Source organism: Zeus faber (genome assembly GCF_960531495.2).
Source record: "Zeus faber genome assembly, chromosome: 5".
NCBI lineage: Eukaryota > Metazoa > Chordata > Actinopteri > Zeiformes > Zeidae > Zeus > Zeus faber.
In genome coordinates, this window is record NC_137192.1 from 8,747,021 (window position 1) to 8,774,858 (window position 27,838).

Genomic DNA, 27,838 nt, shown 5'->3' on the forward strand with positions numbered 1-27,838 from the left:
TCCCGTAAATGTCACATTACATATAAAGTGCAAACACTTCCTTGGCCACAATTGTGATCATTCTGTTCCAAGAGACGTTAAAGTTTCACAGACACATCCCTTTGTTGTCACCACGGATATAAAGTTGTGTATTCACACGTTATGACGGCTTGATCCAGATAAAAGCAGCTGTAGACGGATAGAAACGAGAGATGCAGCTGCGCCAGGCAGCGCTGGACGGAAAACACTTTTTATCAAACGATCGCTGGTCGGGGACCAAAGGCACGACACCGGCTCTGAATCTGGTTACTGTATCACTCTACTGGGTTACTGCATACTGTAGGTAGTATACTGTACTGCATACTGTATCACTCTACTGGGTTACTGCATACTGTAGGTAGTATACTGTACTGCATACTGTATCACTGTACTGGGTTACTGCATACTGCGCTGTATTGCTGTTCGGTGTTACTGTATTGCTGTGTGGTACTGTTTTATACTGTACTGTATATCTCCATACACACTTTATTCACATGCACTTTACTCCACATATCTGTATACACAAATAGCCTATCCCATATGCACAACTATATTCCTTCACTTCTATTTTGTACCCCCATTCTGTATTTCCTTGTTGAGTCTTATTTTATTTGTATTATTCAGTTCACCAACTGTCACGACCAGAACTGGGAGAGACCCAAACGCACGACACAGGGAGACGGAAGGCAGGCAAAGGATGTTTATTAGCCTGGACGGTGGAGCCGGCCGGGGGGACCCGGTCGGGTAGGGATGGAGCAGGGCAGGGCAGGGCAGGGATGATGATGACCAGGAGATGGGGTCCAGGATCCGGGTGGAGAGACGGGGAACCAGGCTGGATGGAGATGGACGGGCAGCCTTGGCCGACGAGCGGAGAGAGGCAGGTAAACCGGGCCGGCTGGATTCGGAGAGACAGACTGGGTCGACGAGAGGGGCCAAGCAGGTAAGGGGAAGACGAGACAACGAGACATAAATTAGGAACTTGGAAGGAAGCTAATAGCGCTACAACTGGGGTAAGCTAGTTGACTGTGTGCCAAGGAGTGACTGGGAAGCTGGGGCTAAATACTGTGCAGGTAATTGATCCCAGGTGTGTGCGATCGGGCTCGAGTCGGGAGCTGCAGATGGGGCAAGGGCGGCCTCTAGTGACGCTGGGAGGCCACTAGCGCCTAACACTAACCGCATTACACCTTTTGGTAATCAGTTCGTTTCAAACTGTTCTTTCTTTGATTGGATTTCTTTGTAAAGCACATCGTGTTGCCCAAGATTGAAATGCACTTTATAAATAAAGTGTGCCTTGACATTTAGTTAGTTAGTGAGGTAGGAATTAGGTTGGCTATTATGTTCGCTTTAGTAACTATTGTGCATCATCTCCGGGTGCGTTGCAAAGACATTTCACTGCATATTTGTGTGAACGCATCTGTGAGATAACCACGCCTCGTTCATTTGCATTTAACAGACAGAAATGTAAAATATATTACATTAAATAAGTCCCCTGAAATGAATACAAAGTCTTTTGAATAACGTTATTCTCAATATCTTTTAATATATTTATTAATCTATATTTACTCATATATTTTGATACTAATTTTAATATTAATATTTACATTTATGACATATTTATTGCCAAATGTATTTATTTCAGGATTTGTTTCATGATGTTCCATATTTATCGATCTATTTATTTATTCGTTTTCTATATTTATAACAAGAATGACGTTCAATACGGACCAGGCGACACCTCTTCCGGTGCTTCGTTCGCCTTCCAAGCTTCTGACGTCACCAGTCAACGGCAATCTACGCCGTCCGCCCGCACCGTGACGAGCCCGCACCCTCCGCGCCGCTAGGGGCGGTGCTCGTATGCCCGCCTCTCCGCTTGGAACGTGCGGCTGCTTGGCCCCGCGTGGATGCGGACGAGTGCCGCTCGGCGGGTGGAAAACGCTCCACGGAGTCGACGGATCCGCTGCTTCCAGGCTCCGCCAAAGCCGCGGAAACACCCCGGTGCGTCCCGTCCGCGCACTGCACGGAGCCCAAGCTCTGCACGACGGCACGCAGCTGAACCAGCCGTTAGCTTTGTAGCTACCATTAGCTTTGTGTTTACCATTAGCCGCGGCTAGTTCCTGTTCCTGACAATGTGTTGTTCTGCAGCCGTGGGAGTTCATGGTTTTCCACAAATCGACACGTAAATCGGAAGATTTCTCGACGGATTGCAAAGTAGATTATTAGTGCTGGAAAGGAATAAAGCCTCCTCGGTAGGTCAAGCGCCGTCTTCGCTAATGATCCCAAAATACGGATTAAAAGTTTGAACCTGGATTCCTATCATCTCCATACGGTTTATAGCTGAGATTGACTTTTATTTGGGGCCAGTTGAACTAATCACTGATGCTTAACAGAGTGGATTGTTCATCCAGTGGTCTATTGTTTATTTTAATTTATTGTCTTTTACTGTGTAGCCCTTTTTTTTAAATTTTATGGAACTTACATTTTAGGTATATTGATTGATTGATTGATTGATGTTCAGTTGTTTATTGTACATTGCCATATTTTCTATTTCTTACTCGTTATTGTTATTGCCTATTGTTTTGACGTGAGCTGCTGTGATACCATAATCTCCCCCTGAGGATTAATAGATGAGCTATCTCGCTCTTCTGTTACTGTTTTATCCCTGAACCGTCTTCTTTATTTCCAGGGTCTGTGATGGTTCTGTTCTGTGAACACGGTGTGTCACAGTGTCCACACTCCAGTTTCCAAAGAATGCAACGTGGACCTTAGTTTATTTTGTCCGTCTCTTGCGAAGGTCGAACAATGAATGAAGCGCAACCTCAAAGTCCATTTTCTGGGAAAGGACCAGCGGAACAATCTACAGAACAAAGCACGGGGGAAAAAAATAACAAATCTGAAAACGCCAGTGAGGCCTCGGCACCGCCGGGCGTCCTGGATGAGACCAAGCCCCCCCGAAATTCCCACCCTGTAGGACCTGAGGAGGAAGAAGCCACCAATGAGGGCAAGGCGGCTGCTGACGAGCCTCCTGTGGACTGGTTTGAGCCCCTGGAGGACGATGATGATGCCCACAGCTGGGACATGCCGAGCAGGAGGGATCCAGAAGAAGAGAGTCTTGCAGGGGAGAGTGAAATGAGTGGGAGTGTGGCAAGCTGCGAGAAGACCTTTAAAAGGAAGTATGTGTACAATATTCCTATTTTATTATTATTATTTTTAACAATTTTATAGGCAGCCACATGAGGGCAGATAGGCTTTTCCCAAGATGTGTTTGTCCTGTTACAGGGACGGCAAAGTGAAGTTGTGATTTTTGCGGTCAGGAAAGTCAGGGAGTGTCCCCATTTTCCATTTTATTTCTTTATACGAGGTCAAATGGCGACGTTTACAGTGATTCATAACCAGTTTGCAGACCAATACAGCTTTGATGGGGCACATGGTTTAAGGACGTGGCGATTGGATGTATTAATCATTGGACTTTTTCAACCATTTGATCCAAGTCAACCTGAGTATATTAAATGAAAATAGCTAATCAATGTCAAGTTTTTTGTCTAAGGCAGGTGCAGCCCAAGATCTAGGTACCATTTGAATAAAATACTCCTTAACCCTCACCACTACACCCACCCCTTAGGTTTGATGTTCGGCGTCGCAACCGGTATGATGAGGGATGGATTGACTGGCCTGTACTGGGAAAGGGGTGGAAGCGCAGAGAAGTTATTCGTCGCTCGGGCTCCAGCATTGGCCAGCGGGATGTTTACTACTTGGGGTAAATACCAACCATTACACAATCTCTTCCCACTCTTGTCTGAGACGTATGTATGTATCCTTCGGCCTTCATCCTAATGTTTAATCTCCACTGTAGTCCAGGGGGAAAGCGAGCAAGAAGTCGAGTGGAATTGTTCACACTGCTCGAAGGCATCATGGACTTGACATCGTTTGATTTCAAGACAGGGGTGTTCCATGATGGTTACAAGACGCCCATCCGGAAGAGAAGGGTATCAGCACTATTAACAGCTTAAGATTGCGCATATTTTCTTGTTTGTTTGTTTGTTTGATTCCCGAAAACTTTTCACCAATTGTTTGTTTCTCTTTTCCTCCGTTAGAGGAAGATCCGGGACCGTTCCTCCTCAGAATCGAGCTGGATGGAGAGGGAGGAGGGCGCAGACACTCCCGACTCCAATCACAAGCCTGGCCACAGCCTGGATGGCGTGGGCATCCCAAACAAAGGCCCCCAGGAAGAGGGTCCCCTGAGGGAGCACAAGGTGAAGCTGAAACCTCCCGCCTCGGTCAATGGCCACGCTGGACTCAAGGACAGCCTGTAAGCCAACTGTTTGGAAATTCCCATTTTCACACATTTTCCCATTTTGCTTTTATTTATTTATTTTTAACGCTGACTATATTATGAAGCAGTGCTGTGGAAGATTTTGTTGTTAATTGACGATGGCAGAGACATTTCAAAGGTGTAAAAGAGCTCAAGAATGTATTATTAATCATCATCGTCTGCATGGCTCCTGGATCTCATTTCTTCCTTTTCTCTGCAGCCTATGTGCCGTCTGTGGTGCATTGTTTGCCGGAACGTGGTACGAGAAACAGAGGAAGAGGCCGTGCTGCCCCCGCTGCCGGAGTATGTTTGGGTCCTTAGCTGTCTTCCAAAACACGGAAGTGAAATTGTTTTGTGCAGGTTAATTTTACTGTTATCCCCAGTCACTCTATTTAATGACTTTTTTGCATTTCCAACAGACTTCAAGAGAAAGGGTCACCAGTTTGTTAATTTAAAAAAGGTAAAATGGCATTTCTTAATCGACTGTATACATTTAAAATCTACATTTCTCCCACACCCTCAAAGTGAACTCTCCATTTTAATCACAACTCAATGTTTTTGCAGTGAAGATAATGGGAATAGATTGATTATATTGGCCACAACTCTAATACAACATAAAACTGAAATGTGTTAAATTCAGTTCTAAATGACAACTGTTTTCCCAAATGTCTGCCACAGTTGACTGTGAGCAGTGTGCCAACTATAAATACGCACAGCATAACTGTTCTGAAATCGCGTTTGCTGGAAACGCAAATGGCCCTGTCCGATCCGCAGGTTAGGCGCGCAGGGACACAATGGACTGCCTACCAAATCCTCGATTACCCCGTTCTAGCCCCCTCCGCGTCCATTTTATATATATCATATCCTGCCGTTTTTCCACTGCAAGGATATAGTACAATACAAATACGCGTTAGTGGATTCCAAATAAGTTCACATTACAAAATGTGTGGGTCATAGATTAGTGAGCCAAATTTTATCATCAATAATATTTCATTAACAGTTTGAAATACAATATAAACGCTTTTAGTAATAAAATGTAAGGGTGCTCTGATCAGGTTTTTCGGGGCCAATTACCAATTGCTGGAATCAGTATCGGACAATGATGGGGTGTATTTGAAGCCTCAATTTATCGTGCGGCATTATTTATTTAACTATAAGAGGTATCATGAATTGACAACTGTTTATTGTCAGACATGTGCAACATACTCCACTCTCTCTCTTAAGAGGGGCAAAGCTTTGGATTTAGACCCATTTACAGCTGGCATTAGTAATGTGCGTCTTTGGTGATGGTCACAATGGGCAGCTTTAATGCCAGGTGTAAATGCACCCAATGCATCCTCAGACCACATTGGGAGGTGGTCTGGGCAACATCTGGCCACTTTAGGTTCCCTCTTACAGAAATGTAGGATTAATAGTTAAAGTAGGAATCAAACAAAAATAAATCAATCGGTCCACACCGCTGTCTAGACCGTACGCATTCATCTATCACTGCATGTACAGTGCAACACTGAGGAGGAAAAAAAACAAACTCAATCTCTTTGAGTTATTTCACATTATTACTATAAGTGTGGTAATCACATACTATGGGTAGTGGGGCGTGTCTCCTCCCACCACCCATCAATTAGGTTGTGGGTAATTCTAAACAGATTTCTGTCATTGAATTTTCACTGTAATCTGCAAAGTCAGATTGTTAATTCCTTTGTCAATTGTGTTTTTATCAAAGGTTATGATTTGAAATGTGTCAGGTTTTCACTGCCTATGGCACCACATTCACTTTGCGTGTCTTTCGCAAGAGGAAGTAGGCTATTCAGTAAGATCACCAAATAACAACTATGGGGCGATCACTATCGATTGGAGCACCCTTAAAAAAAATTGGATCACATTACACGTAATTAATAATTCATTTTAAATGTAAACGTTGTGATTCTTGATACAAAAGTGATGTATGCTGTCCTTATAGGATCCTGAAAGTGCAAGCACGGACCAGCAGAAGCCTGATGATGGTCCTGAGACGTCGGAACAATCTCACCCCGTAATTAACTTGATTTCTGTAGCATCTTCACGCTAATGCAACAGTCCCTGAAATGCAAAACAAACGCTGTTTATTTGTGTATATATCCAGAGGAGTCCCTGATACCAGCTTAATGTTATTTGGTTCCCACAGCAGCCAAATAACAGCGATACAGAGGACCTCTCTGTAAACATGGATGATGACGACCAAGAGGACGTCTCCACGGACGACGATGACCTTGTGAGCATTGCGCGCCGGGTGTTTCGAACGGGCCAATCAGCGGCAGCCAAATAGCGGTAGAGACCCGCAGATGTCGTGTTTTATCTGTGGAGTTTTAACAGCAGAGGGTTTTCAGTAGGTTGGTGGAGGATTGTCTGTTGCTCACCAAAGCCAGAATTAATAAATGCATCAAATTAAGTCTAAGTTTCCTGCTGTTTGACATTTTTAGTTGATATATCTACAATTTGTATGGATTTAAAAAAATAAATAAATAAAAACAAATGTTTGTACAGTGGGGGAAAATTAAGAGACTGAAGAGTTTGGTCTTTAAGCGTAAAGCCAAAATTTATTATGTTGACACCTGTGAACGTAATGAATTCATCACAGTAGACCGTCATGAAAACCTGATTGACTTGTTTTGTTGCACAGTGACAGTTTTGCAATTGGCCTTTTGATTATTCGGTCTTCTAGTGGCACAAGAGGCGGAAGAGGCGCTCGTGTGGGACATGCAAGTCGTGTCTCTGCCGGAAAGACTGCGGCACTTGCGATTTCTGTGTAGACAAGCCCAAGTTTGGAGGCAGAAATAAGAAGAGACAGAAGTGTCGTCTGCGTCAGTGCCAGAGGCAGGCCATGGTAGGGATCGGAATGGGGGGGTGCTTTTCTCATTTGATATATTATATAAAGTCCAAGTTTTTTTTTTTTTTTTTTGTTTGTTTTTTTCCTTCCTCCTCCTCCTCCTCCTTCCTCTTTTGCCCTCCCCTCTTTCTCTCGTGACCCCCCCAACGGTGGTTTCAAACAACCTAGCAACACCGCTTACGGTTCCACTCACATATGGATGTTTGTATTTGACAGAGACACTTGTTGCCCTTTCAGTTGGGCCGAGCTGAGATTGGGACCCGAGAGGGCATGGCGAAATTGGGCAGGCCTAAGCCTCACTATACGTACAGTCGAAAGAAGAGCTTTAAGAGACGTAAAGGAGCGCCGGACGATTTGTCTGACGAGGAGGAGGATTATGTTCACCCAGAAGCTGTGAGTTCCCCCCCCCAATACTTAAGTTCTTGTTTTGGACAAAAAAGTTACATAACCATTAGTCATCTACAGATTCAGCCATGGAAAATCTATAACAATCAACAAGCCCTCTTCATTATTAACTGAATTTTGTCTTTCAAAAGCTAAACCAAGTGGGCAGCAGGCAGAGGAACGGTTTCCCTGACAGAGTCCCCAACATCCGCAACCACACAATCTCCCAAATGGTAAGCTCCTCTGTCCTTTCAAGCTCTGTATTTGTGAACTCTTTGACCTGAACAGTTAGGCAAAAACTGTGTTTGAGTGTGACGATCACTATACAATTTCATAGAACTACGATGAATACTACACTTTTTTCTCTCCTCATCAACAGCTCAGTACATCGCACATGACCTCGTCCCTATCGGCCCAGGGTCCGCTTGGCAGATGGGATGTGGAGAGGGCAAACATAGCTGTGGATGTTGCAAAGCATGCATGGGCCGCACCCGTGGACGATCTGCCCATGGTGAGGCCTGGCTGACGATGCCAGGGATAGTTTTGTTTAGCATGTGGTAGTGGCTTCAGTGTGTTACTTCTGTATTGCACTCAAATCCGATTTTGAGCAACTCACAGCATATTTTACCACTCATGCATTGACATGCTGCAGCATGCACTGGGCTGCAACAATGTATGCGGCAATACACAGCAAACCACTACATACAGAAATCAATGCTTTTGGATACAGCATGTTTAATCCGGTTGAAATCATTCAACCACTTAATTGAGAGGCTATGCCACAGTTTTGTGCACATTTTTGAAGGAGGCACCTTTTTATGTAATGGAGCCCCAATTTGCCTGCTTTTACATTTGATGATGCGCTCGCTCTCGAGCATGGTGCCTAATGCAAGCCAAGCTTAGGGCCCTTGCTGAGCGATTTAACCACATTTGTGAAGAAACATCAATATTATGACCAGGATTGATATTTCCTTAGAGGAGTCATATTTCAGTTTACATCTGAAACATGTTCTAATGTGCAGCACCTCTTTAATTGGTCGAACTGTGATCGGTCTATTGACTAAAATGGGCTATGACTTTCACTATCAAAGTCTTCCGTGTCACCCACATGTTCCTACTAGTTCTCTGGATAGGCACAGATCAGGCCAGGTGACCGCGCGGGTGTTCATTTCATTTCCTGTTGCTGTTAACCGCAGATCACACAGATCTTCAGTCTGGCCGAATCGCCACCTAGAAGGAAGGTGGATGTGGACAGCCAGCTGTTCAAACTGATGGAGGCGTTGCGTGCGTCCAAACTGCCCGTCCTCTGGTTCGCCATCCTGAAGGAGGGCCCGCAGCTGCAGCTCGTCCAGTGTGCCAAGCGATCCAACATGGCCGACACCGCAGTGCTCATCGACGGCGGCTTCTGCTATCAGGTCACGTTCCAAAAGCAGCCGCTGCTCCCGACGCACCCTCTGTACAAGGAACACCCAACGCACCTCAGCTCTGTGAGCGACGTTGTGAACCTGCTCTCTGACCTGGAGCACTACGGGCTCTGCCACGGCCTACCCTCGCCGCAGCCACCGGCTAGCAAAGGGCTCGTCATCATGGAACGAGCGTCCACGTGTGACTTCTTGGTCGAGATGAATGCCGAGGTCTGCGCGAACTGCAGAGCTTTATGCGGACTTTATGAAGATTGAGGAGAGCAGCGTGAGAGGGACAGGAAGTAATCGTAATCCCCACAGAAGCAAATTGTCCTGAGGTGTCATGGGTTTTTCTATTAGTTTGCTTTTCACTGCGATGCACAAACGGGATTATAATGAACATACTTACCTCAGGACAAGTATATAGAAGGATACTATGGGTAGATTATCCTACCCAAAAGCTTTTCAGAAACAAGTTATTTATGAAATATTTGGTTGGGCCTCCTGAATTGTTGTCATATCTTCAAAATCCAAGTGTCTGTAAATAAGATTATTTCTGTTCAATCAATCTGTTCAATCCATGCCTGTTTGAGGGGGCCGTGCCCTCCCCTGTGTCAGTCATCAGATTAAAGCTAACGAGTGCCAGAAGGAGTCTCTTCACCTTAACCTAATTACATGCACAGTCTTCGAGCTGTTATTTACCTCCAGTTTTGCACAAACTTTGGTTATGTTCAGAATCTGAAATGTTGCGCCTTTAATGCTGTAGCCATGCAGCCATTTCATTGTTTTGCAGTAACTTTCAAAAACATTCCATGGTTAATTTGACATAAGACCATTTCCAATTCATAAGATGCAAAAATGGTGTAACTGACCACATGCCAGTGTCAAGCCTTAAAAAAAACTGGCTTCCTTGGTTCAACATGCATTTTTTTGTATAGTTAAAAAGATTATTAAAATTATAGGGTGCTGGCTGTTTGGGACTTAATGTGAGATTTTTTTTTATTTTATTTTTTTTTATGTTATCAGTGGTTGGTTAATTATATGAGAACAGAAATAATTTTTAGAACGTGAATAAGGTGGTCAGGGAGCAAACAGACATACTATTTCAGCGTGTTTTGAAAAGCAGCTGTCCCAAAGGGACTTTTTTTGTTTTTTGTTTTCCTTAAAAATATACATGTGTCCGATAGAATAACACTAAGGGGAAACATATTTCTTTGTTCTGTAAAATTTTAAGCGGTGTAAATGCGTGCCAACTTCAGACACAATAAGCTGGGAAAGATATTATATATTTGTAATGCCATAGTATATAATTACCATCATGTCTGGTCTCTGATCTGCACCGTTCTAGTTATTAGTGCAGTTAACTTGCTCTGTAATAGATTATGCTGGCTAATGGGATGGTGTCTTGGAGACACTGTTTTCAGTTCAACATGGATTATGTGCATTAAGTTGCTTGGATGAGTTTTACAGAAATAACAAACTGTGAGATGGGTTTTGTTGTGATTATTTTGATTCAGCTTCATAAACATGAGGGTTTTTTCCCCCCTGAGTTGGAGTCTTTATAAAACATGGTGTTTGCGGGTCCTAAATTCTGTTTTCCAAATGGAGAAGGTGAAGTTGGATGGTTGCTATGGACGCCAGTCGCCATACTTGAGGATGGCTTCCATTCAGTTGCATAGAGAATTAGCTAATATATACGAAAAGTGCAGAAACGGAGGAAGGGAGGGCGAGAAAGAAGGGTCGAGGTTTCACACAAGATCGTCGCAAGATTTTCAGCGGCAGTTCTTTCACCTGGCACGACTTCCAAGCATCTTTTAACTCAAACAGGCCGGGAGTGACGTCCAAATATGGCGTCTTGCTCCAGCCGTGTGACGTAGGCTTCACGCTCCTCTCCATTAGGCCCCGAAATCCATTGAACTTGCGAGACCTTAATGTCAGTTACATGTACCGTGGATTAGGAGTAACAATGGTTACTTTCATTCCACGGGACACGCACTTCAATTGTAAATTCGCGGTCACGTTTTCATCCGGTACCCGACATTCGGCCAAAAGTACATCCGTTTTATTTTTTTTTTCTTCTTCAACAGCATGAAGCGCGGCGTTAAATGATTTGAAATGGGTCAACTGCTAGAAAATGGGACTAATACTTAAGTGACCTTACATTCGTTGGGTGTAGCTTGTGCCGTGGGCGGGCCGTCCCCGCGCGACACCAGCTAGTCCGTTGTTTTTATTTTAAATATATATATATATATATATATATATTTTTTTTTTTTTTTTTTCACTGTAGTATAGTATCGACACTGGTGTGACTCCTGCGTGGATGTTACTCACCGATATTGTTGTTATTTTTTTATATATATATATAAAAGAAGATGCCAGCTGTTGGCGCTTGGAGCGGGGGGCGCGCGGGGGGCGTTCTCCTCGTGAAGGCTCGGCCGCTGGTGCGCGCGGGACGTCGGCGCAGACGCGCGCGCGACGCCGCAGCGGCAATGACGAGTGAGCGCCGGTGCCCACCGGGGATGACGCGTCCGCTCTCGTAGCTCCGCGCGGTGGTGCGTTGCGTCTGGATGACAACAAGGGTCTCCCGGCAGCGTCCTGCGGCGATATTCCTCCACGCACACCATGGAGACCCCCGTGGGCAGCGATCACGCTCAGTGGTAAGAGGAGGGAGGAGGAGGAGGAGGAGGGGGGGGGGGGTATGTTCCAAGATGTCCTTCTCACGCACGGTGTGTGAGCACGGCCGTGGCTGTTCAATTGAACGGCCTCGATCGCACCATGTGTTCCGACGGGGAGAATTGGCTTGGCCCACGTATACAGCGTGCAAGACGGGGTTTTTTTTTTTATGGCAATTGCTCGCTCGTGCAATTTTCACCCTTTTCCTCGAATTGTCTTCATTTAGAATACGCTTGCGTTTTGCGTGGCGACCTATGGAGCACCTGCGACGTGGCGCGGCTCAATTCTCAACGTAAACAATGAGTTGGGTGTTTGGTTGTCAGCCCGTGTTGATGGCGTCCGCAGTATCTATGCAGATGCTCCTGTTGCGGAACTGGAGAGTCGGGTTTTTTTTTTAATGTGGGCGCGCATGCTTTGCGCCCACTGTTTAAATGCCAGGCTAGGATTCAAGCTGCTAAAGGATGCACGTTTTTCCCTTCTCTGCCAGGCCATATTACAGTATAATTGGTATGACGGACAATGTATTGCATGTGTGTGGCATTCATGAAAAACCGGAGATTAAGGCAGATTATATATTATACATAAAAAATTGTGTTACACCTTCATGCTGCTGCTTGTGAAACAAATCGGGCAATGTCAGCACTAATATATATATATATATATATATATATATATATATATATATATATATATAGTGTACATTTTTAGACAATATTATTTACTTATATCTTTTTCCTGCAATTTTATTTTAATAATCTTAATTATTAGTTATCTTAATTCTCTACCTAATAATTGTGGGTGTGTTGTTATTATTATTATTATATATTTTTTTTATTTCTTAAGCTATTCCCACAGAGCCATTCCCTGCTGTAACTTCTCTTCCCATGGACACATTCTAGAACAAGGGTATTCAGAGCTGCCAGGATCTAAGGGACTTCACCCAATGTTTCTCCTGGACCGTGCCTCGGGGCTGGTTCGCTGCCAATGCAGCTTTAGTCTGTCTGGGAAACACCTCTCTGTTTTCACAAGGAGGATTTTCCACTTTGTTGCCATGCGTTATTTTTTTTATTTGACGGCGCCGGCCACTCTTTCTGTTTGGCTCCCCCCTTTTGTTTGAGGGGATGGAGGATTCACGGGAGAACATCTTTATCAGCGTTTATTCCAGAGGAGGCGCGGAACAGCAAGTCCAGCTCTCTTGTCCAGTTTGGTTTTGGTCAGTTGTGTGTTGACAGTGTTTTGTCCTCCCCCTTCCCTCTGTCCCCTGTTGGGTCTTCATAAAGTATAGGCTGCGCAGTGATTCCCGCTGGTTTTCATGGTACTCTGAGCGTTGCATTTCAATCCTAAAACCATGGAATTGGATCTTGGCCCAGATGGATACATGCACAATGGTGTTCTGTTTGGTCAAGGTGACATTGTGCCTTTTATTATGCCCTTTAGAGCTGGACTGACATGACTAAAGCGTTAAGCTCTGTACTGTGGAAAATAAGAATTAGCCTATCTGACAGACACTTGCAGGTTCCCCCGGGGTTTTGCCTAGTGCCCATGTCCATCGAACTAAAACCTATGAGCGAGCCTCTCTCCTGGGCATTTAACAAACGTCAATCTACAGCTGGTGTCATCCAGGGTGCTTTATACCAGAACATTTATAACTTGGCCGAGCATGGATCAGATCGGCTTGCCATCTTGTTTTCTTGTGCCGGTGCAGAAATGACATGGATGGACAGAAAAAGTCGTACACACACAGATTTTTCTCGCTTGCCCGCTGTCAAAATAAGTAGCCTCAGGCCGCGCAAGTGAGTTATTTTTCATGCCCTGTATGCATATGTTTCTGTGGCCGCCCATTTTGTGGGGGTTGAACCCTCTCCAAAATCGTCAGTGGATTACAACCACCGTGTGAGAACTGGGACATGGAAAAATCTCCAGAATAAATCTAGAAATCCCCCCAGGTGTTGTGAAGCAAAGGGAACCAGTATGGGAATAATCCCTTTGGAGCCACATTCCATTCTTTATTACCCCACCCCCTGTTCGGCTTAGCAGAATCCAGGTGGATAGCAATCACCCAGATTGCTTTGTTTCACCAACGCTTGTAATGTCAGACAGGCATAGGTGAACACCAAGGGCAGGCACTGGTTGGAAATTCGGAAGGGAAACTCTGGCCACACGAATAGTCAGTCTGAGCTAAGCTGCCTCGCTCCGCGTAGATAAGCATGTTGCAAATCAGTATTTCATGGATCCGGAGAGAGATTGAGGAGAGCTCATATTCGCGTTGTTGGAGGCGGGTGGAGTCGGCCTGGGGTCGCCCGACCTCAGATAAGCCCTTCTTCAGTTCTTTACTGTTGGTGGGCCAGCGGAGATTGTTGAGCAAGAACGACTGTGGTAAATCCTCTGCGCTATATTATTCACTTCCTGACCCTGTCTCATTTCTCCTCATACAGAGACCTTTATTGGGCCTCACCTTTGTCTTCTTTTTGGCTTTAAAGACATTTGAAAGTTTCTGGTTGTGGTTCTTGCCTTCACTGCCATTCATAGGTGGAACAGTCTTTGGCGTTTTAATGCTGAATGACAGGGAGATTGCCCAGGGAAAGGTCAGGTCCTCATGATGGCAGTGTATTTCAGTGACAACAAGCACGGCAAAGCCAGGACACTTCTTGGAAATCCGTTGGCAGTTTCATAGCAATACGAGCTTTGCCCACTGCCAAAGGTCTGCCGAGAAGCAAGCATGTGGTGGTGTGAAATATCATCGCCATTTGAGATGGCTGTGTGGAACCATCCTACATCTCCGACGTAGTGCCTAAGTGAGTGGTCGTGGCACTGGTTGCTTTACCATGTGTGTCTTCATAACAGTAGCAGCTGTGTCCACACCAACAGTTATCAGTGGAGCTGGAGCCTCACCTGTCCTCTCTCGGGGCCACAGCTGCTCCTTTACGTGTCAGCTGCTTCATACAGCGCAGTCGATTCACTCTTTCTTCCGCCCTGTTGAAAGAAACGTATGGGGAGAGGGAGAGAGGGAGAGAGGGAGGGAGAGGGAGGGAGGGAGGGAGGGAGGGAGGGAGAGAGAGAGAGAGAATATCTTCCTTTGAAAACGGGATAAGGAATCTTCGCTCTCGGCAGTTTGCCTTTGCTATAAATGTTGCAGTGTGATAGAGCCCTATTCTTCCAGCAGAATTGGGAGCACTGCAGTTCCTTCTGAGGACATGGCAAAGGAGGACCTACCTTCCAGCCTTGGGTGTTCAGCCTGGCAGACATGAATATTAAACCACTTGCTGATTTGCATTCGTGTGATGCGAGATGCACGGGCTCTCGCTGCGCGGCTCATGTTTTAATCAACATGGCCCCCAACGCCGCTATCTATATCCGCCATCTAGGCCCGGCCCGGCCCCCATTCCCCCTATACGTGCAATGTCAACACGTGTTTCATCGTGTAGCCTTCACAACTCCTTTTATTATCCCGATCGTCCCTTTGATGCTGCCTTTCCTGTCTTGGCTAATCTGATTCCTCTCCGTCACGTCTCCCTCGCTGCTCTGGAGCTTCTCTCGGGAATGCGGTGCAGGTCTTTGTGGCCTCACCTGTATCTCTGGCCACATCTGCACACCAGATGTCTGAGCGATTACACACAGCCAGTGGGGCTGGTGATTTTCTCAGGTGTGCTATTTGTACGAACGAGCGAGAGCTGACAAGAGAGGACCTGTCCCACAATGCATTGTTTCCGACACTTCCACTTACTCTCACTGGTGTCAAGCAAGGGGGTGAAAAATGTAGCGCTGCTTTGCCAAGCAAATGGGGTTGTTATTGCTCCCAGCAACACAAAAAAAAAAAAAACATTCCCAGGTGACATGGCAGCCTTTTGGCTCTAACTTTCAGCTGTCCCTCACCCCGTCATGGACACAAACAAATGTGACTTCCCAGAACTCTCAGCGGCCAGGGCCTGCTGATTTTCATAACGCCTATTTATACTGTTGAGAAAAACATTGTGGGGATGCAGCATATTGGATTAAGTTAAATCAGCGAGGTGCAGCCATTCACTTGGACTTATAACATGATCCATGTGACGGTGTTTTGTCTGTCCAGCCTGAATTGAATTGTCATTCTGGTGGTTGGCTGTTTGGAAGCCTTCTCCTTGTCTTCCATCGAGAGGTCACACGTGCTGGGAGTTTCCACGCTCAGGAGCAAACACCAGCACTCGCCGCTCTGGCGTTCCAAGACCAGAGCCAATGCAATGTATTTCACGTACACTTCCACGTGTAGAGTAGAGCTCTGTAAGTAGAGCCTCAATGTGCGTTCTTTGCATATTGAACCTTTTTAGATAAACGCCCCAGTTTCTCAGTATTAATTTTCGCCAACCTAAGGATGGGAGTGATTTTACTTTGAAAAATATTCTGCTTGCCAACAGCAAACTTTCTAATATTAATTAAGATTCGGCCCTAAAGACCATCCATCTGGAATCAGTGTTTTGATCGAGTGTTATTTCTAGATATCCAGGATAAACCAGGATGCTTATTCCCGGCAGTGTGCCTTGGGTTGAGGGTAAGATGTTGTGGCGGGAAACATTACTATTCCTTTTGGGAGTCGATATTCAATCGGGTGTTTGTTTGATATGATCACTTATTGGTGTGGAAGAAAGTACCTGATACAGAAGATTCAAAGACATTTTGACAATTACAGAGTGGAACCTTTGTTCTCTGTCTTTATTTGGCTTGGGTTGACGGTCAATTCAATGGGGTCCCGGGTCAAAATAACAAACCTGCCTTCTCAATATTTAAAAAAAAAGGTTGAATTTTGTCAAAGGAATTCTCCTTAGGCCCAATCCCGGAGGAATGCAAGTCGACAGCTGGTGCTGTACATATCATTGGCGCACAGCGCTCTCACCCGGCCCAGCTCCGATAGGAATCAGGGTGGAAGATAAACTTCTGTTCCCAAACGTCTCAGTGCAGAATTAGATGCCTCAGTTGCCAGTCGTTCTCACTTTTGTTCCCGTGCCTTTGAGCAATTCAGACGTGACTCACTGAGGGTTTCAGTTTCTCTCGAATGCATTATTCATGTTGCCTCTCTCTCTTAACTTCACATCTTAACAATTCACGCAAATGAATTGTAGAGATGATATTTATAATTGAAAGTGAATGCTAATTTTAGAGTTCATAACACTTCCGCTACACCTAGGTAGGTATGAAAAAGTGATAAACCTGAGCTGTGATTAATTAATTGGATTGATATTCAGGAGCTGACTTAAGCAGATGATAGAAAGTGTATAATACTAAAAATAAATACACATTATTTTTATTATTACTATGAAACCAATTTTTCCTCGCTCTCTTTTTCTTGATTTGAGGCATATCCATTGCGGTTTCAGGCAAAGAATGTTGAATGTTGAATATTTAAGCTCTAGCTGGTGTCGTCTGCTTTGTGTGATCAATGTTATCCTTGAAACACACTTGATTAAATCTCCTAGCTTCTCAGAATTACATTTCATTGGGTTTTTAATTCTCATTTGGTCCCGTTGTTCTTTTCCTCCGTTATAGGATTCAGCCATAGACATTTGGTAGGAGGTCCGCTGTCTCCCCCACATGGTATTTGGCATCATCCTCGGCGCTGGAAGACGCCCGTGCATCTCACGCAGCTGACCGGCCGCAAATGAGTTTAAACCTCAGCAGGGCACATGGCTGGTAGCGCACGGTAAGGGTTAAAAGCACCGCTCCGCCGTCGCCGTGTTTCCACAACACCGCTGCACTTTTCAACCCCAATATATCTACTTCATCAGGTGAAAGGCGGGCTGGAAGTGTCGAGTTGTAACGTCCCTGGAATAACATCGCATGGAGGTCAAAGGGCACCTGATCACATCCATGGGGTTGGGAGTTCCAGGTCGGTATCGACTTTTCTACTAGACGCTTAATGGAAATTAATGGAGATCACCGAAGCCCTTGGGAAAAGACAGTTGTTGTTGGGTTTGTTTGTTGTGGTTTTTTTGCCTGGGCAAGCCTGTAATGGCCAGGCAGCGAACATGTGTGATCTGGTAGTTAAACCGAGCAGAGAACAAATGTGTTCTCCTGTGGGAGATGCTCATAAAACCACTTCATGAACAGTGGGCTGTTGTACACGTACCGTGTGGCCACAGCTGACAGAGGTTCTTATCAGAACACTGAGAGACTGTGAGCGCACACCGTACTGTTAAATAAAGAAACAGAAGGTATCATTATACAACTATTCTACTACTAGCTCAACACCATTAGTGTGTGTGTGTGTGTGTGTGTGTGTGTGTGTGTGTGTGTGTGTGTGTGTGTGTGTGTGTGTGTGTGTGTGTGTGTGTGTGTGTGTGTGTGTGTGTGTGTGTGTGTGTGTGTGTGTGTGTTTATATATAATCTGTTGGTACATCTGAAGTCAACGCCATATACAAGGAATTTGTCATGGAACAGATTGGTGCGTTGCTGTACACACAAATATTTACAGTCTACAAACAGGAAGAAGAGAAACAAATATGAAAAAAAATGGTAAAATATCCTAAATGTAGTTTATAATGACCATGATGGTGAATGTGCTTGCTCGTGTAGCTGTAGGTGTAAATATAGATGGGATATTTCTGTACAGCTGAATAAGTATGTGTACAATAACACAGGCATGGATAACTATGGAGGAGTAGACCTGAATGATTAGGATGTACTTACAGTAACAACATGTAATAAATTATATCAATCCAGTAATTACTTGGAAAATGATCAGACTTGGCCTGTCATGTGTCACAATTTATTAGACATGTTTTTTTTTTTTTATTGATACGTGGCTCCTTGCAGATCTTCAGGGCAGCCAGGAGAGCAAGCTGCAGGCGGAGCGTGCGGCGGCTCTGCAGGAGAGGAAGCAGGTGCTGGAGGCTCTGCTCAGCAGTCGCATCGGCGAGCTGAAACAAGTCTGTCTGCAGGAGGCGGTCAGTGTCCCTCCACTTATGCACTCGCAGTACAGGCCGTAACCCCACATCACCAACTGTTTTTTTGTATTTTTTTTACTGACACTGTTTTGAGATTTGTGTTTATTTATACGAGAGAGAGAAAAGAAACATTTGAAAAAAAAAAAACCCCAAAAAACAACCTGTATCTGAACCGCTTCCTGCGAGAGGAATTAAAAAAATCTTGGGATTCGTTGAAAAGCAATGCCGCTTCCTCACTGCGAACCGATTCCGTTTGTACACAACGCGCTGCTTGGTTGCCGGCGTTCCCCAACAAAGCCGCAGCTGTCTCGGCTTTTCGGCGGCAGCTGTTTCACACAGCATTTGGCTGTGACGTGGCCAAGCTTCCATCTCAGGCTCTTGATCTTTGAAGCTACAGTAAATATACCATTTGTTGACGTTCCTTTGGATGACGTTTCAAATCAACACCGCTGCGCGTTAACCCGTTTCTACCGCAGGGTTGGGTACAAATTGGGTATTTCGCCGACAGATGGATGAAGCTTTAGTAAGCTGATAATAATTATTATTATCATTTGTCTCCGTGCAGGAGTTGACTGGGAAGCTGCCGCAGGCTTTTCCTCTGGACTCGGGGGAGAAAGTGCCACTGGTGCAGCGCCGAGCGGGCCATGCCGGGGCCGAGGTATGTGCACTTTTTTATTTTTTAATAAACACAGTTTTACATGGCGGCTTTAAGGTTTTGAAATGACATACCGCTCCCGTCAGGATGAGTCGGGTCAGCGGAAGCAGATAAAAGCCCTCTTCACCGGTGCTCTGTACAGACACGGAGAGTCTGAGCGAAATGTCCCGAATAGCAAGAGGACAGTCCATCGGGGCTGCCACACAGGTAAGTGTGTGCATTAAACTCTGAAGAAATAAATGTTTTAAGACCATTATTCCAGTTAAAAAAAAACAAAAAAACATGCTGCCCTTTGATTTACTGTGAACTGCATGAGTCTTGTGTTTGTTCTTTTCTCCAGAGGACACAGTGATGTCAGAAAGTACGAGCTCCATGTCAGATTCAACATCCCATGACAATGGTGAGTCCACGCATTGCATGAATAGCCACAAAGACATGCCCCACAATATGAAACGGTAGACTGTCTGATTGCTGAAGATTTAAATTCCATTGAATGGGACAATGGATTTTGACATGCATTGGCATGCCATTTTGTTCTCAAATCACTTTCAATTTGAAATATGTCGGGCGAAATCTGACCTCAGCCCTCGACCAAGAAGGGACGCAACCTCATCCAACATCTTAAGACAAACTTTACTGCTCTGCAGCCAGAGGTGAGTCTGGCTGCTCTCTCCAAGTCTCTGCAGAACAGATTTGAGGACTTTGAAGCAAGATCCAGAAGAAAGAGTCTTAGAACATTGGGGGTGCCAGAGGCTCCAGGCTCCCGAGGCCCCACTAAAGTGGACAGATTCCACAGAACACCAGCCCATGTGCGAGCAGGGGGAGTCGCCTCCGGCCAGCGTAGTGCATCTGCCTGGCTTCCAGGATTGTTCAACAACACAGAGAGAAACAACTGAACAAAGTGGACGGGGGTGTCCATTTCTGTTTATCCTGCCAACACTGCCTGTGAAGCCAGAGCAGCTCGGAGCGACGGAGGAGGTCCACTCGGCTCGGCTCTGTATCAACTTCACTAATGTTGTGAAGACCTTTCTCGACTCCCGAGCAACCTGAGACCTACACCCAGACGAAATTCATTGACAAAGGAATATACTGTAGTATACAGTATGTCTACTGGCTCTAGAACCTATGTAATCGTCGCATTGACTGACTGACTAAGAGATTTGGGCTGATGTTGACAGAAAAGCTTCTTTCATAATTTCATATTTTTTTGATTCACTACTGGAGACTATTTCAGCGAGCCTCCCAAAGTGAGTGTGGATGTGTTACAGTTTCTTTGGCAGGTCAGTTATCCTTTTTATTTGCTTGTTGGTGTGGATTGAACAGAAGTTTAATTCCAGGCGTGGGGACAGGTGTGGAAATGCAAGCAAAATGTGGTAGTGTGATGTCTGGTAAGCTGTTTAGAACACAAATAATCGAAGCCCGAATCCAAGGCCGTCCACAGAATCGCATTTTATGGCGAAATCTCCAGATCATAATTTGCACCATCTAATCCTAGGAGCGTTGTTAGATCCAGACTTGGATAGACACAGACCTCGAGATAACAGCACCATTAAACTGTCTATTAGAACCACGGTCTAAACACCACAGACAACAGCATTTTTTTTTTTTTTTTTTTTTTTTTTTCCAATTAAACAGCAACACCTTCCTTGTTGTTAGTTACTTCCAGTGCCATTTATCATAGCTCTGTACAGTTCTATACAGTATACACAATTTACGGGGGGAAAATCCATATGTCAAGGGGCATATGGATCTAAACTCTCTGCTGTAATTCAAAACATTTATCCCCCCTCGCTGGATGAGGTACAGCACGGAGCAGGGCCTGGATATGTAAATATCAGATGAGATCATTCCTTCATAGCTCCTCCTTCTGCACAACACACTTCCTTGTCCGATTCCACCATTTGCATCATTCAAATGTGTGGCGAGCAACAATGTTCCCCAATATTGAGCCAAAGTGCCATCACAACCAAACCACTGCAAGTCACGGGCTCTGACCGTGCTCATCTCTGAACACATTTTATTCTCTTCTTCTGAGGACTTTACGCCCAAATTCCACCAATGCCAGCCGGTTTACCATTCAGCCCGGAGCTACGGCGTTCACCTCACTGAAAGCCAGATGCATGCTCCCCTACAGTGGAAATCAGATTGTTCACACACTAGGTCTCACTTCCATGAGGAAAAACACAATGGGACTACCACCTGTTTCTGTGATCTGAACGTTAGATGAGGTCTGGCTGTTAAAGAATTTGTAGCATCTTTGTGTGTGTGTGTGTGTGTGTGTGTGTGTGTGTGTGTGTGTGTGTGTGTGTGTGTGTGTGTGTGTGTGTGTGTGTGTGTGTGTGTGTGTGTGTGTGTGTGTGTGTGTGTGTGTGTGTGTGTGTGTCTTTTTATGGTCTTTTACTTTTTATTTTAAATGGCCATGGAAAAAGGGGATGATTATTGTGTTTGTTGCTGTCGCTACAGATGCTTCCTTATTAAAACTTCCACATAAGAGGCTCGTGGTTATAGACCCTCATAGGAACGTGGTCCAATTCATCAAACTTCTGCCCTGGTCCTCCAATGTACTATAACCATTATAGAATTGGAATCACATGCCATGTTATATTTTCTTTTCCTCTGGATTTACATTACGAAGACTACCCCAAACAAATCAATTGTCAAGCTTTTATCGCCATGGAAACAACTTCTGAGGCAGACGGTTTCATCGTTTTTTTTTGTTTTTTTTTTACTGTCGGGGATGTAAGAAAATAAGGCAGCGAATGAGACTTTCATTTTTTTCCCCACTATGCCTGCATCAGAAGTTTATGGTGTTTTTCCTTTTCCTGCTCCAAGAAGAGTCTTCTCCCAGCGTGGTGGCCGACCAGCGTTCCCTCTCTCAGCCGCGACTCACCGTGGGCAGCCCCGACCACCGGATCAGCAGAAAGCTGTCTCCAGTCGAGATCTACTACGAGATGAGGACCCGCCGCAACTCCGTCACAAGTTCCGTCAGGTACTAACTCTCTGGTGTAAACGATAAACATGCGATAAAACCCCCTCCATCCCAGTCCCAAGCTGGGGGGACACAGCCCAAGTCACTCTTTGCCGAGGAGTGTGCCCAACGTCGTAGGCCAGAGCGTTCCAGCGACTCCCATGTTGGCCAGAACGGCGCTCATTTGTGTCCATATCAGGTAACACGTAACATCTACAGCAATGGAACCCACCCGCTGTGAACACTGAGAGTAGGGCTGAACGATTTGGGAAAATAATTGAATTTTGAATCAAGTTCTTTTATTTTTATTTTTATTTTTTTCCAGTTCTTTATCCTCTGTATTATTCACTAAACACAAGCATAAATCATTCTATAGTATGACCAACACAACATTGGATACAACAACATATAAACTGCTCTTTCCTGTAGGACGGGCCTACATGTTATGATGAAATGAATATTGATGTATGAATTGATATGAATAACATTTTTTTTAACTACTAAATTATAAAAAGAAAAGCCTTCAATCACAGTAGAACACTGACTGATTTATTTAACTGCAAGCCTTTTAATAGTTTGAATTCTGAAAATTAACATTCGAAAATTATGCAGTGATTCAGCAGAAAGTTATTTTTAGAAAAAAAAAATTAATAATTGGTGTGCTCGGGGACAGCGTTATGCTCATTTAAAAAAACAGGACACCGCGGCCAGAGCACCGGGTCTCACCGGGGGGCAGCATGGAGGTTCGCTTAAAAAGTGTCCCTATTACACACAGTTTTCATTCCACTTGTTTTGTTCCATAAGGAGATGTAAAATAAAAACACTGTTCTGGCGCGCAGATCGTGGGCTCCCCATCACTGGCGCGCGCATCGCTGACGTGCATCTTCGGTACCGTCGGCGAGTAAGACAGTTGCGTCCCCCCTCTCGGGATGGTGCACTAGGCGGTGGCCTATCTTGCCTTTAGGAAGATTGTGTAACATTATTTTTATTTATTTTTATTCTTTTTAAAATCCCAGCCCATTAAATTACAATGTCGATTTGAAGTCGGTTAACTGTTTCAGCCCTAACTGGGAGGCTGAGTGGGTCCACTCCAGATAACAATTTATTTGTCCCTGGAGTGTTATGGGAACGTCTGCCTTTGGTTCTCATAACATTCTGGGAACCGATCTTTCAAGGTTCTGTTTTAAGATTTAAGAAAACACCTCAATTCAGGAAAGTTTCCTTTCTTAGGAGAACATTTCTCACAGTTTTCATTTTACATAGCAGTCTCGTTCAGTGACTTTGGTGAACTTGAATTTGGGTGCCAGTTAAGGAATTTTACGGCTTCTCAAAATCGTATCTTTTGAATGCAAATGTCTCTTTGACACTATGAATTGGAGAATTAAATTTCTTCTTTTGTAGAGAACACAAACTAGAAGGTCCTTCACATGCCCACAACACAGTGAAGCAGTATCTTTGATTTTGTAGTTATCAGATTGTTGATTCCTTCTTATTCTTTGTGTTAAATAATGGGTTTGAAGCCAACTCAATGGGTGTATATTCTCATTCACAGGGTTATGCTAATGTTAAGGGAACATCTGTGTTTGCTGGGATAGAGGCAGATATTGTGCATGATAGCACAGATTATTGTCATTATCTACCGGCGAGTACTGTGACTCATGTCTTTCTTAGGGAGATGACCATGTACTCTCAAATAGATTTTCTTCTGTGCAGTTTGAATTAAAGCTATTGTTGAGGCTGTTAAATATATTGTAGGAGCAATTACCGCTGTCCTGCTTCCTGTGCTCAGAAATGGCTCAATGTGTTCTCCGTCTCCTCATCAGATCTGACGCAGCCGGTGGTAACGCTCTGAAGCAGTGGTCCGGCAGCCTCGACGTGCCACAAGTGATCCCTCTGAACCAGGAGGGCTCCTCCTCGGACCGCCGCAGCTGCCCCTACAGCTCCCGCGCCCGGCGCAGCAACAGCTCTGAGGCCCTGCTGGACCGGTCCAGCCTCCCAGAGGATCCCCCTGCTAGAAACGGCATGCATTCCAGAGGAGGGCCCTACAAGAGTTCTGAGACCTTGACTGACGGCAAGCTGCGGCACATTCACCTGGGCAGCCCTGAGAGGCAGGCGGAGGGCTCGGTAGAGCAGGCCAAACTGCGCCTGTCCATGGGTGGCAGGGGGGGCGGTTACAATGAACTGCTGATGGATTACATCTGGGGGAAGCAGCAGAGAATACAGGTGCAGCACCACCTGTACCAGTCCACCGGCAGGATCTGGCAGGACGCCTCCTCCCCTCGCTCCTCCTCGGCGGCAGTGCCGCCCCACGTCAACGGCTTCTCCCATTCTCAGGTGCACCTCCCTAGTGCGGCGCCCCCCTACAGCCCGATGGTGATCAGGGGGTTGCAGGCCGAGACACGCCGGGTCAAAGTCACCAGAACCAAATCCTGCGGGCCCTTCATTCCCTTGCAGCAGCACCAGCAGGACGGCATCCTCGTGTCCCCTTACGAGGCCCCCCATCCCGCTACGGGTGCCTCCACTTCTTCTATTCCCAACTTGCACCCCTACCAGACAGATCTGTCTGGTCCTGCCTTCAACCGAAGGCCCCCGCAGTTCTCCCTTCCCACGCCGGAAGACTCAACGCGCAGCCTGCACAAAGCCCTGGCGCTGGAGGGACTGAGGGACTGGTACCTGAGGAACGCCCTGGGCTATCCTACTGCCGCCCCAAAGGGCCACGAAGCAGGAATCTCTCGACTCTCGCATCCCCACCCGCTGGCGCAGCAAAGCCAGTCTGGCCAAGGCGAGCCACTGGGGCTCCAGAGGTCTCAGATCCCCCAGTCCGCCAGCTTCCACGGTCACCCACTACACGGAAGGTGAGGAGTTCTTCTGTTTGTAGCTGTTATAATCCACCTCCATGTGCTTGGTCATGATATCCACATCTACTGATTGTTTCGAACATATTTGTTGTATGTTAATATCTTATGAAATCATAGATAGTCATCCACAAAATATTCTCAAAACATCAATGTAATGCTCAAAGAATTTGAGCTTTGGCCTGTGATGAAAATTTAAGAAAAAGAAGCTAGAGGGGGAATCTTGACCCTTCATCTTGTAATGTGATATATTTGTCAAAATGTGTATTATTTCCCTTCATTTTTTCCTTATTTAAATGAGGTGACTAAGATAAATATTGTTACACATTAAATTTGGAAGAGATGCAACGCTTACGGGATTTGCAGCTAAAGCTAATTTGGCCAAGGCCCTGAAGACAGAGTGTTTATGAGCGTGGAGACACAGAGCTAATTTGGTTTCCCCCTCCATGGCACTGCCGCTGTTTGCGGAGCGCTGTATTAACCTGGTTTGTCGTCGCAACAGGACGATGGAGTTGTCCCTCTATCAGGAACCTCCACACCCACAGATGCAAGAGGCGACACCAAAGGAGGCCAGCGCGGACCCGGGCACCCTCGTCTGAAGCAGCGGAACGCGCACGAACCCAAACATACACACACACACACACACACACACACACACACACACACACATAGTCGCTTGCGTAACACACACTCATATTGACACGCCAACACACTGATTCTATCTGAAACGTGACCTCAAAAGCGAAGCAAACCTCATTTGCAAACCTCAGCGTTGAAAAGACCGCACCAGAACATCGAAATGTAGCTGTAAAGCCTCAAGAGCCTTGGCGAACACCCCACCCCCACCCCCAACCTGACCCCCCGTAGACCCCGAGTCAAGAGATCCAACACGGTTCTGCACCCGAGCTCACTTTATCTTTCTAACAAACCCAGTCGTGTCGTGCTTCATATATAGTGCTGCATCGTACTCCCGGTCCCCGAAAAGCGGCGAGGTCCTCACTGTTTCTGTCAAATTAACCAAGGTATACTTTTTTACAGAATATATAAATCTCTAAATGACTATTTTGTATCATACGAAATATAAATATAAACCGTTAAATTAAAGAGGTTATTTATTGCTCATTAGTCTTGTGATATTATGAACTCACGTCCTTTGAAAAGTATATAGACATGCCAGTGAATGTGCGTTTGTACCGTAAACACAACTTATATGGACAGCAAGTACATGTTTCAGTCCTAATCCGCCATGAGTTCATTCATCTTTTCCACGTTTGATAAAAGAAGGGGCCCATGCACTGTAGTTTATTCAAGCAGTGGACAGGACAGGAGTGCCTATGTGTTTTTAATCAACCGGGGGGTGGGTGGGGGGGGGGGGGGGGGGGGACACCAACCTTTTGTTAAAAACATTAAAGTGCTTTCTAATAATCTGTTATGCTCGCATTAAGCCTTTTCTAAGCTTAGTCTTCAATCAAAAAGCGAATGTAGGTCGCGATGTCAGCAAATTAGGATGTTTTGGAATGATGTCATTATTTGTCGCACCCCCCTTTGTTGGCTTCGACTCTTGGTTTGGTTTGTACATCTCGCCGCCTCTGTGCCGACAGGACTGACCACTCGGACCACAGGGGGTATACTACCAGGGGAGCTTAATTCATTCAGGGTTTCTTTACCAATCTGGCAACCGCAGTCAAACTCGACCTGGACCGGGAAGGTGGTTATCAGTGAACTAAGTCGACTCAGGTTTTTGAGACTGTGGCCTCTTCAACAGATAACAAATCTGAAAATATGAACGTATCCTCTACTAGTGGCAGGGGTTTGAAAAATAACTTGAGAATGCATAGCTTTAAAAACTTTATAAACTATAACGGGTGAAGTAGTAACACTGCCACACACATTAGTAATGAGAAAAAATGTTTGTTTTTTTAATTTTTGTTTTCTCTTTTTTTTTTTTTCCCCCCAGCTTGAAGATGTAACAGTGCACTGTCTTTTAAACCCGAATTCAAACCTCCGGCTCTCTGTTGAAGTCGCTCGAGGCCACTCACTGTTACCGTTTCAAGAGATGTTGGCAGCAAATCAAAGTCCAAGCATTAAAATATCTAAAGTGGCGTATTATCGCGGTGCCTTCAGTCTTCGAACGATCCGAACGGTGTCATTCTCTGAAGAATTGGTGGGCGGTAAAGCCGGCTTCACGTCAAATGCCTAACCAAATTGGACTGTCGGATGAACTGCGTCTGAGTTTCGTGTCAAAATATGTCGGGGAAAATGGGAGTGCGAGTAGTTTTGATTCAAGATGAGCTGGACATTAACCATGTTCCATGAATGAGAGTTTAAAGCTCTCTCTTTATATAGTGTTTGTAAAGTGCGACCAACACCCCCCCCCCCCAAAAAAACAAAAAACACAATTCACTTCTATAAAGAGAGATTTATTGATGGTGAATATGGTGACATCCTACGTTATCGTTAACAACGTCATTCTTTTGAAATCCGTGGCTTATTTACTTCGCGTTCGTTCCGTTTCCTCGTTTCTACCGAAACTTGTCGCATGAGTTGAGAAATCGGACCACGTGTCCCTGATCCCCGGCAGAATCCGACGCCCCTGGAACGAACGTGACTTCCGGCTCGTTTTCTCGTTTTGAGGTGTGAAGCAGGCTCAGCCCCAGGCTCCTGCTGTGACTTCTGTTAACCCAGCCGTCGCCTGTTACCGTGGCGATCTGCAGCGATCCGATAGTCGCCTCCCTTCGTAGTATACCCCCTCCTCCGTGATACCCCGAGGTCTGGTTTTGAGATCCGCCGGGC

The 27,838-nt window shown here is 45.4% G+C and overlaps 2 protein-coding genes across 6 annotated transcripts; both read left to right on the forward strand.

Moving 5' to 3' along the window:
* The first annotated feature begins 1,904 nt into the window (after positions 1–1,904).
* Positions 1,905–9,953, forward strand: LOC307229972 (uncharacterized protein). Of its 4 annotated transcripts, none has more exons than XM_080000114.1 (14): positions 1,905–2,013; positions 2,702–3,188; positions 3,638–3,772; positions 3,869–4,001; positions 4,110–4,324; positions 4,548–4,630; positions 4,747–4,787; positions 6,288–6,359; positions 6,492–6,578; positions 7,029–7,190; positions 7,410–7,586; positions 7,730–7,810; positions 7,957–8,088; positions 8,774–9,953. In XM_080000114.1, the coding sequence occupies exons 2-14, from the start codon at positions 2,818–2,820 to the stop codon at positions 9,254–9,256; spliced, it is 2,172 nt and encodes a 723-aa protein (XP_079856240.1). In that variant the 5' UTR covers positions 1,905–2,013; positions 2,702–2,817; the 3' UTR covers positions 9,257–9,953. The 4 variants fall into 4 exon arrangements, with proteins under 4 accessions (XP_079856240.1, XP_079856239.1, XP_079856241.1 ...); XM_080000113.1 differs by having other exon boundaries at positions 1,915–2,264; XM_080000115.1 differs by having other exon boundaries at positions 1,915–2,264; positions 7,431–7,586.
* A 1,377-nt stretch (positions 9,954–11,330) lies between these two features.
* ccdc120b (coiled-coil domain containing 120b) lies at positions 11,331–26,366 on the forward strand. 2 transcript variants are annotated; one of them, XM_080000121.1, is made up of 10 exons: positions 11,331–11,637; positions 17,171–17,324; positions 17,410–17,510; positions 18,437–18,567; positions 19,133–19,225; positions 19,309–19,429; positions 19,563–19,622; positions 22,055–22,211; positions 24,014–25,045; positions 25,548–26,366. In XM_080000121.1, exons 3-10 carry the CDS (start codon positions 17,462–17,464, stop codon positions 25,642–25,644), a joined length of 1,740 nt encoding a protein of 579 aa, XP_079856247.1. In that variant the 5' UTR covers positions 11,331–11,637; positions 17,171–17,324; positions 17,410–17,461; the 3' UTR covers positions 25,645–26,366. The 2 variants fall into 2 exon arrangements, with proteins under 2 accessions (XP_079856247.1, XP_079856248.1); XM_080000122.1 differs by having other exon boundaries at positions 22,058–22,211.
* The last annotated feature ends 1,472 nt before the right edge of the window (positions 26,367–27,838 follow it).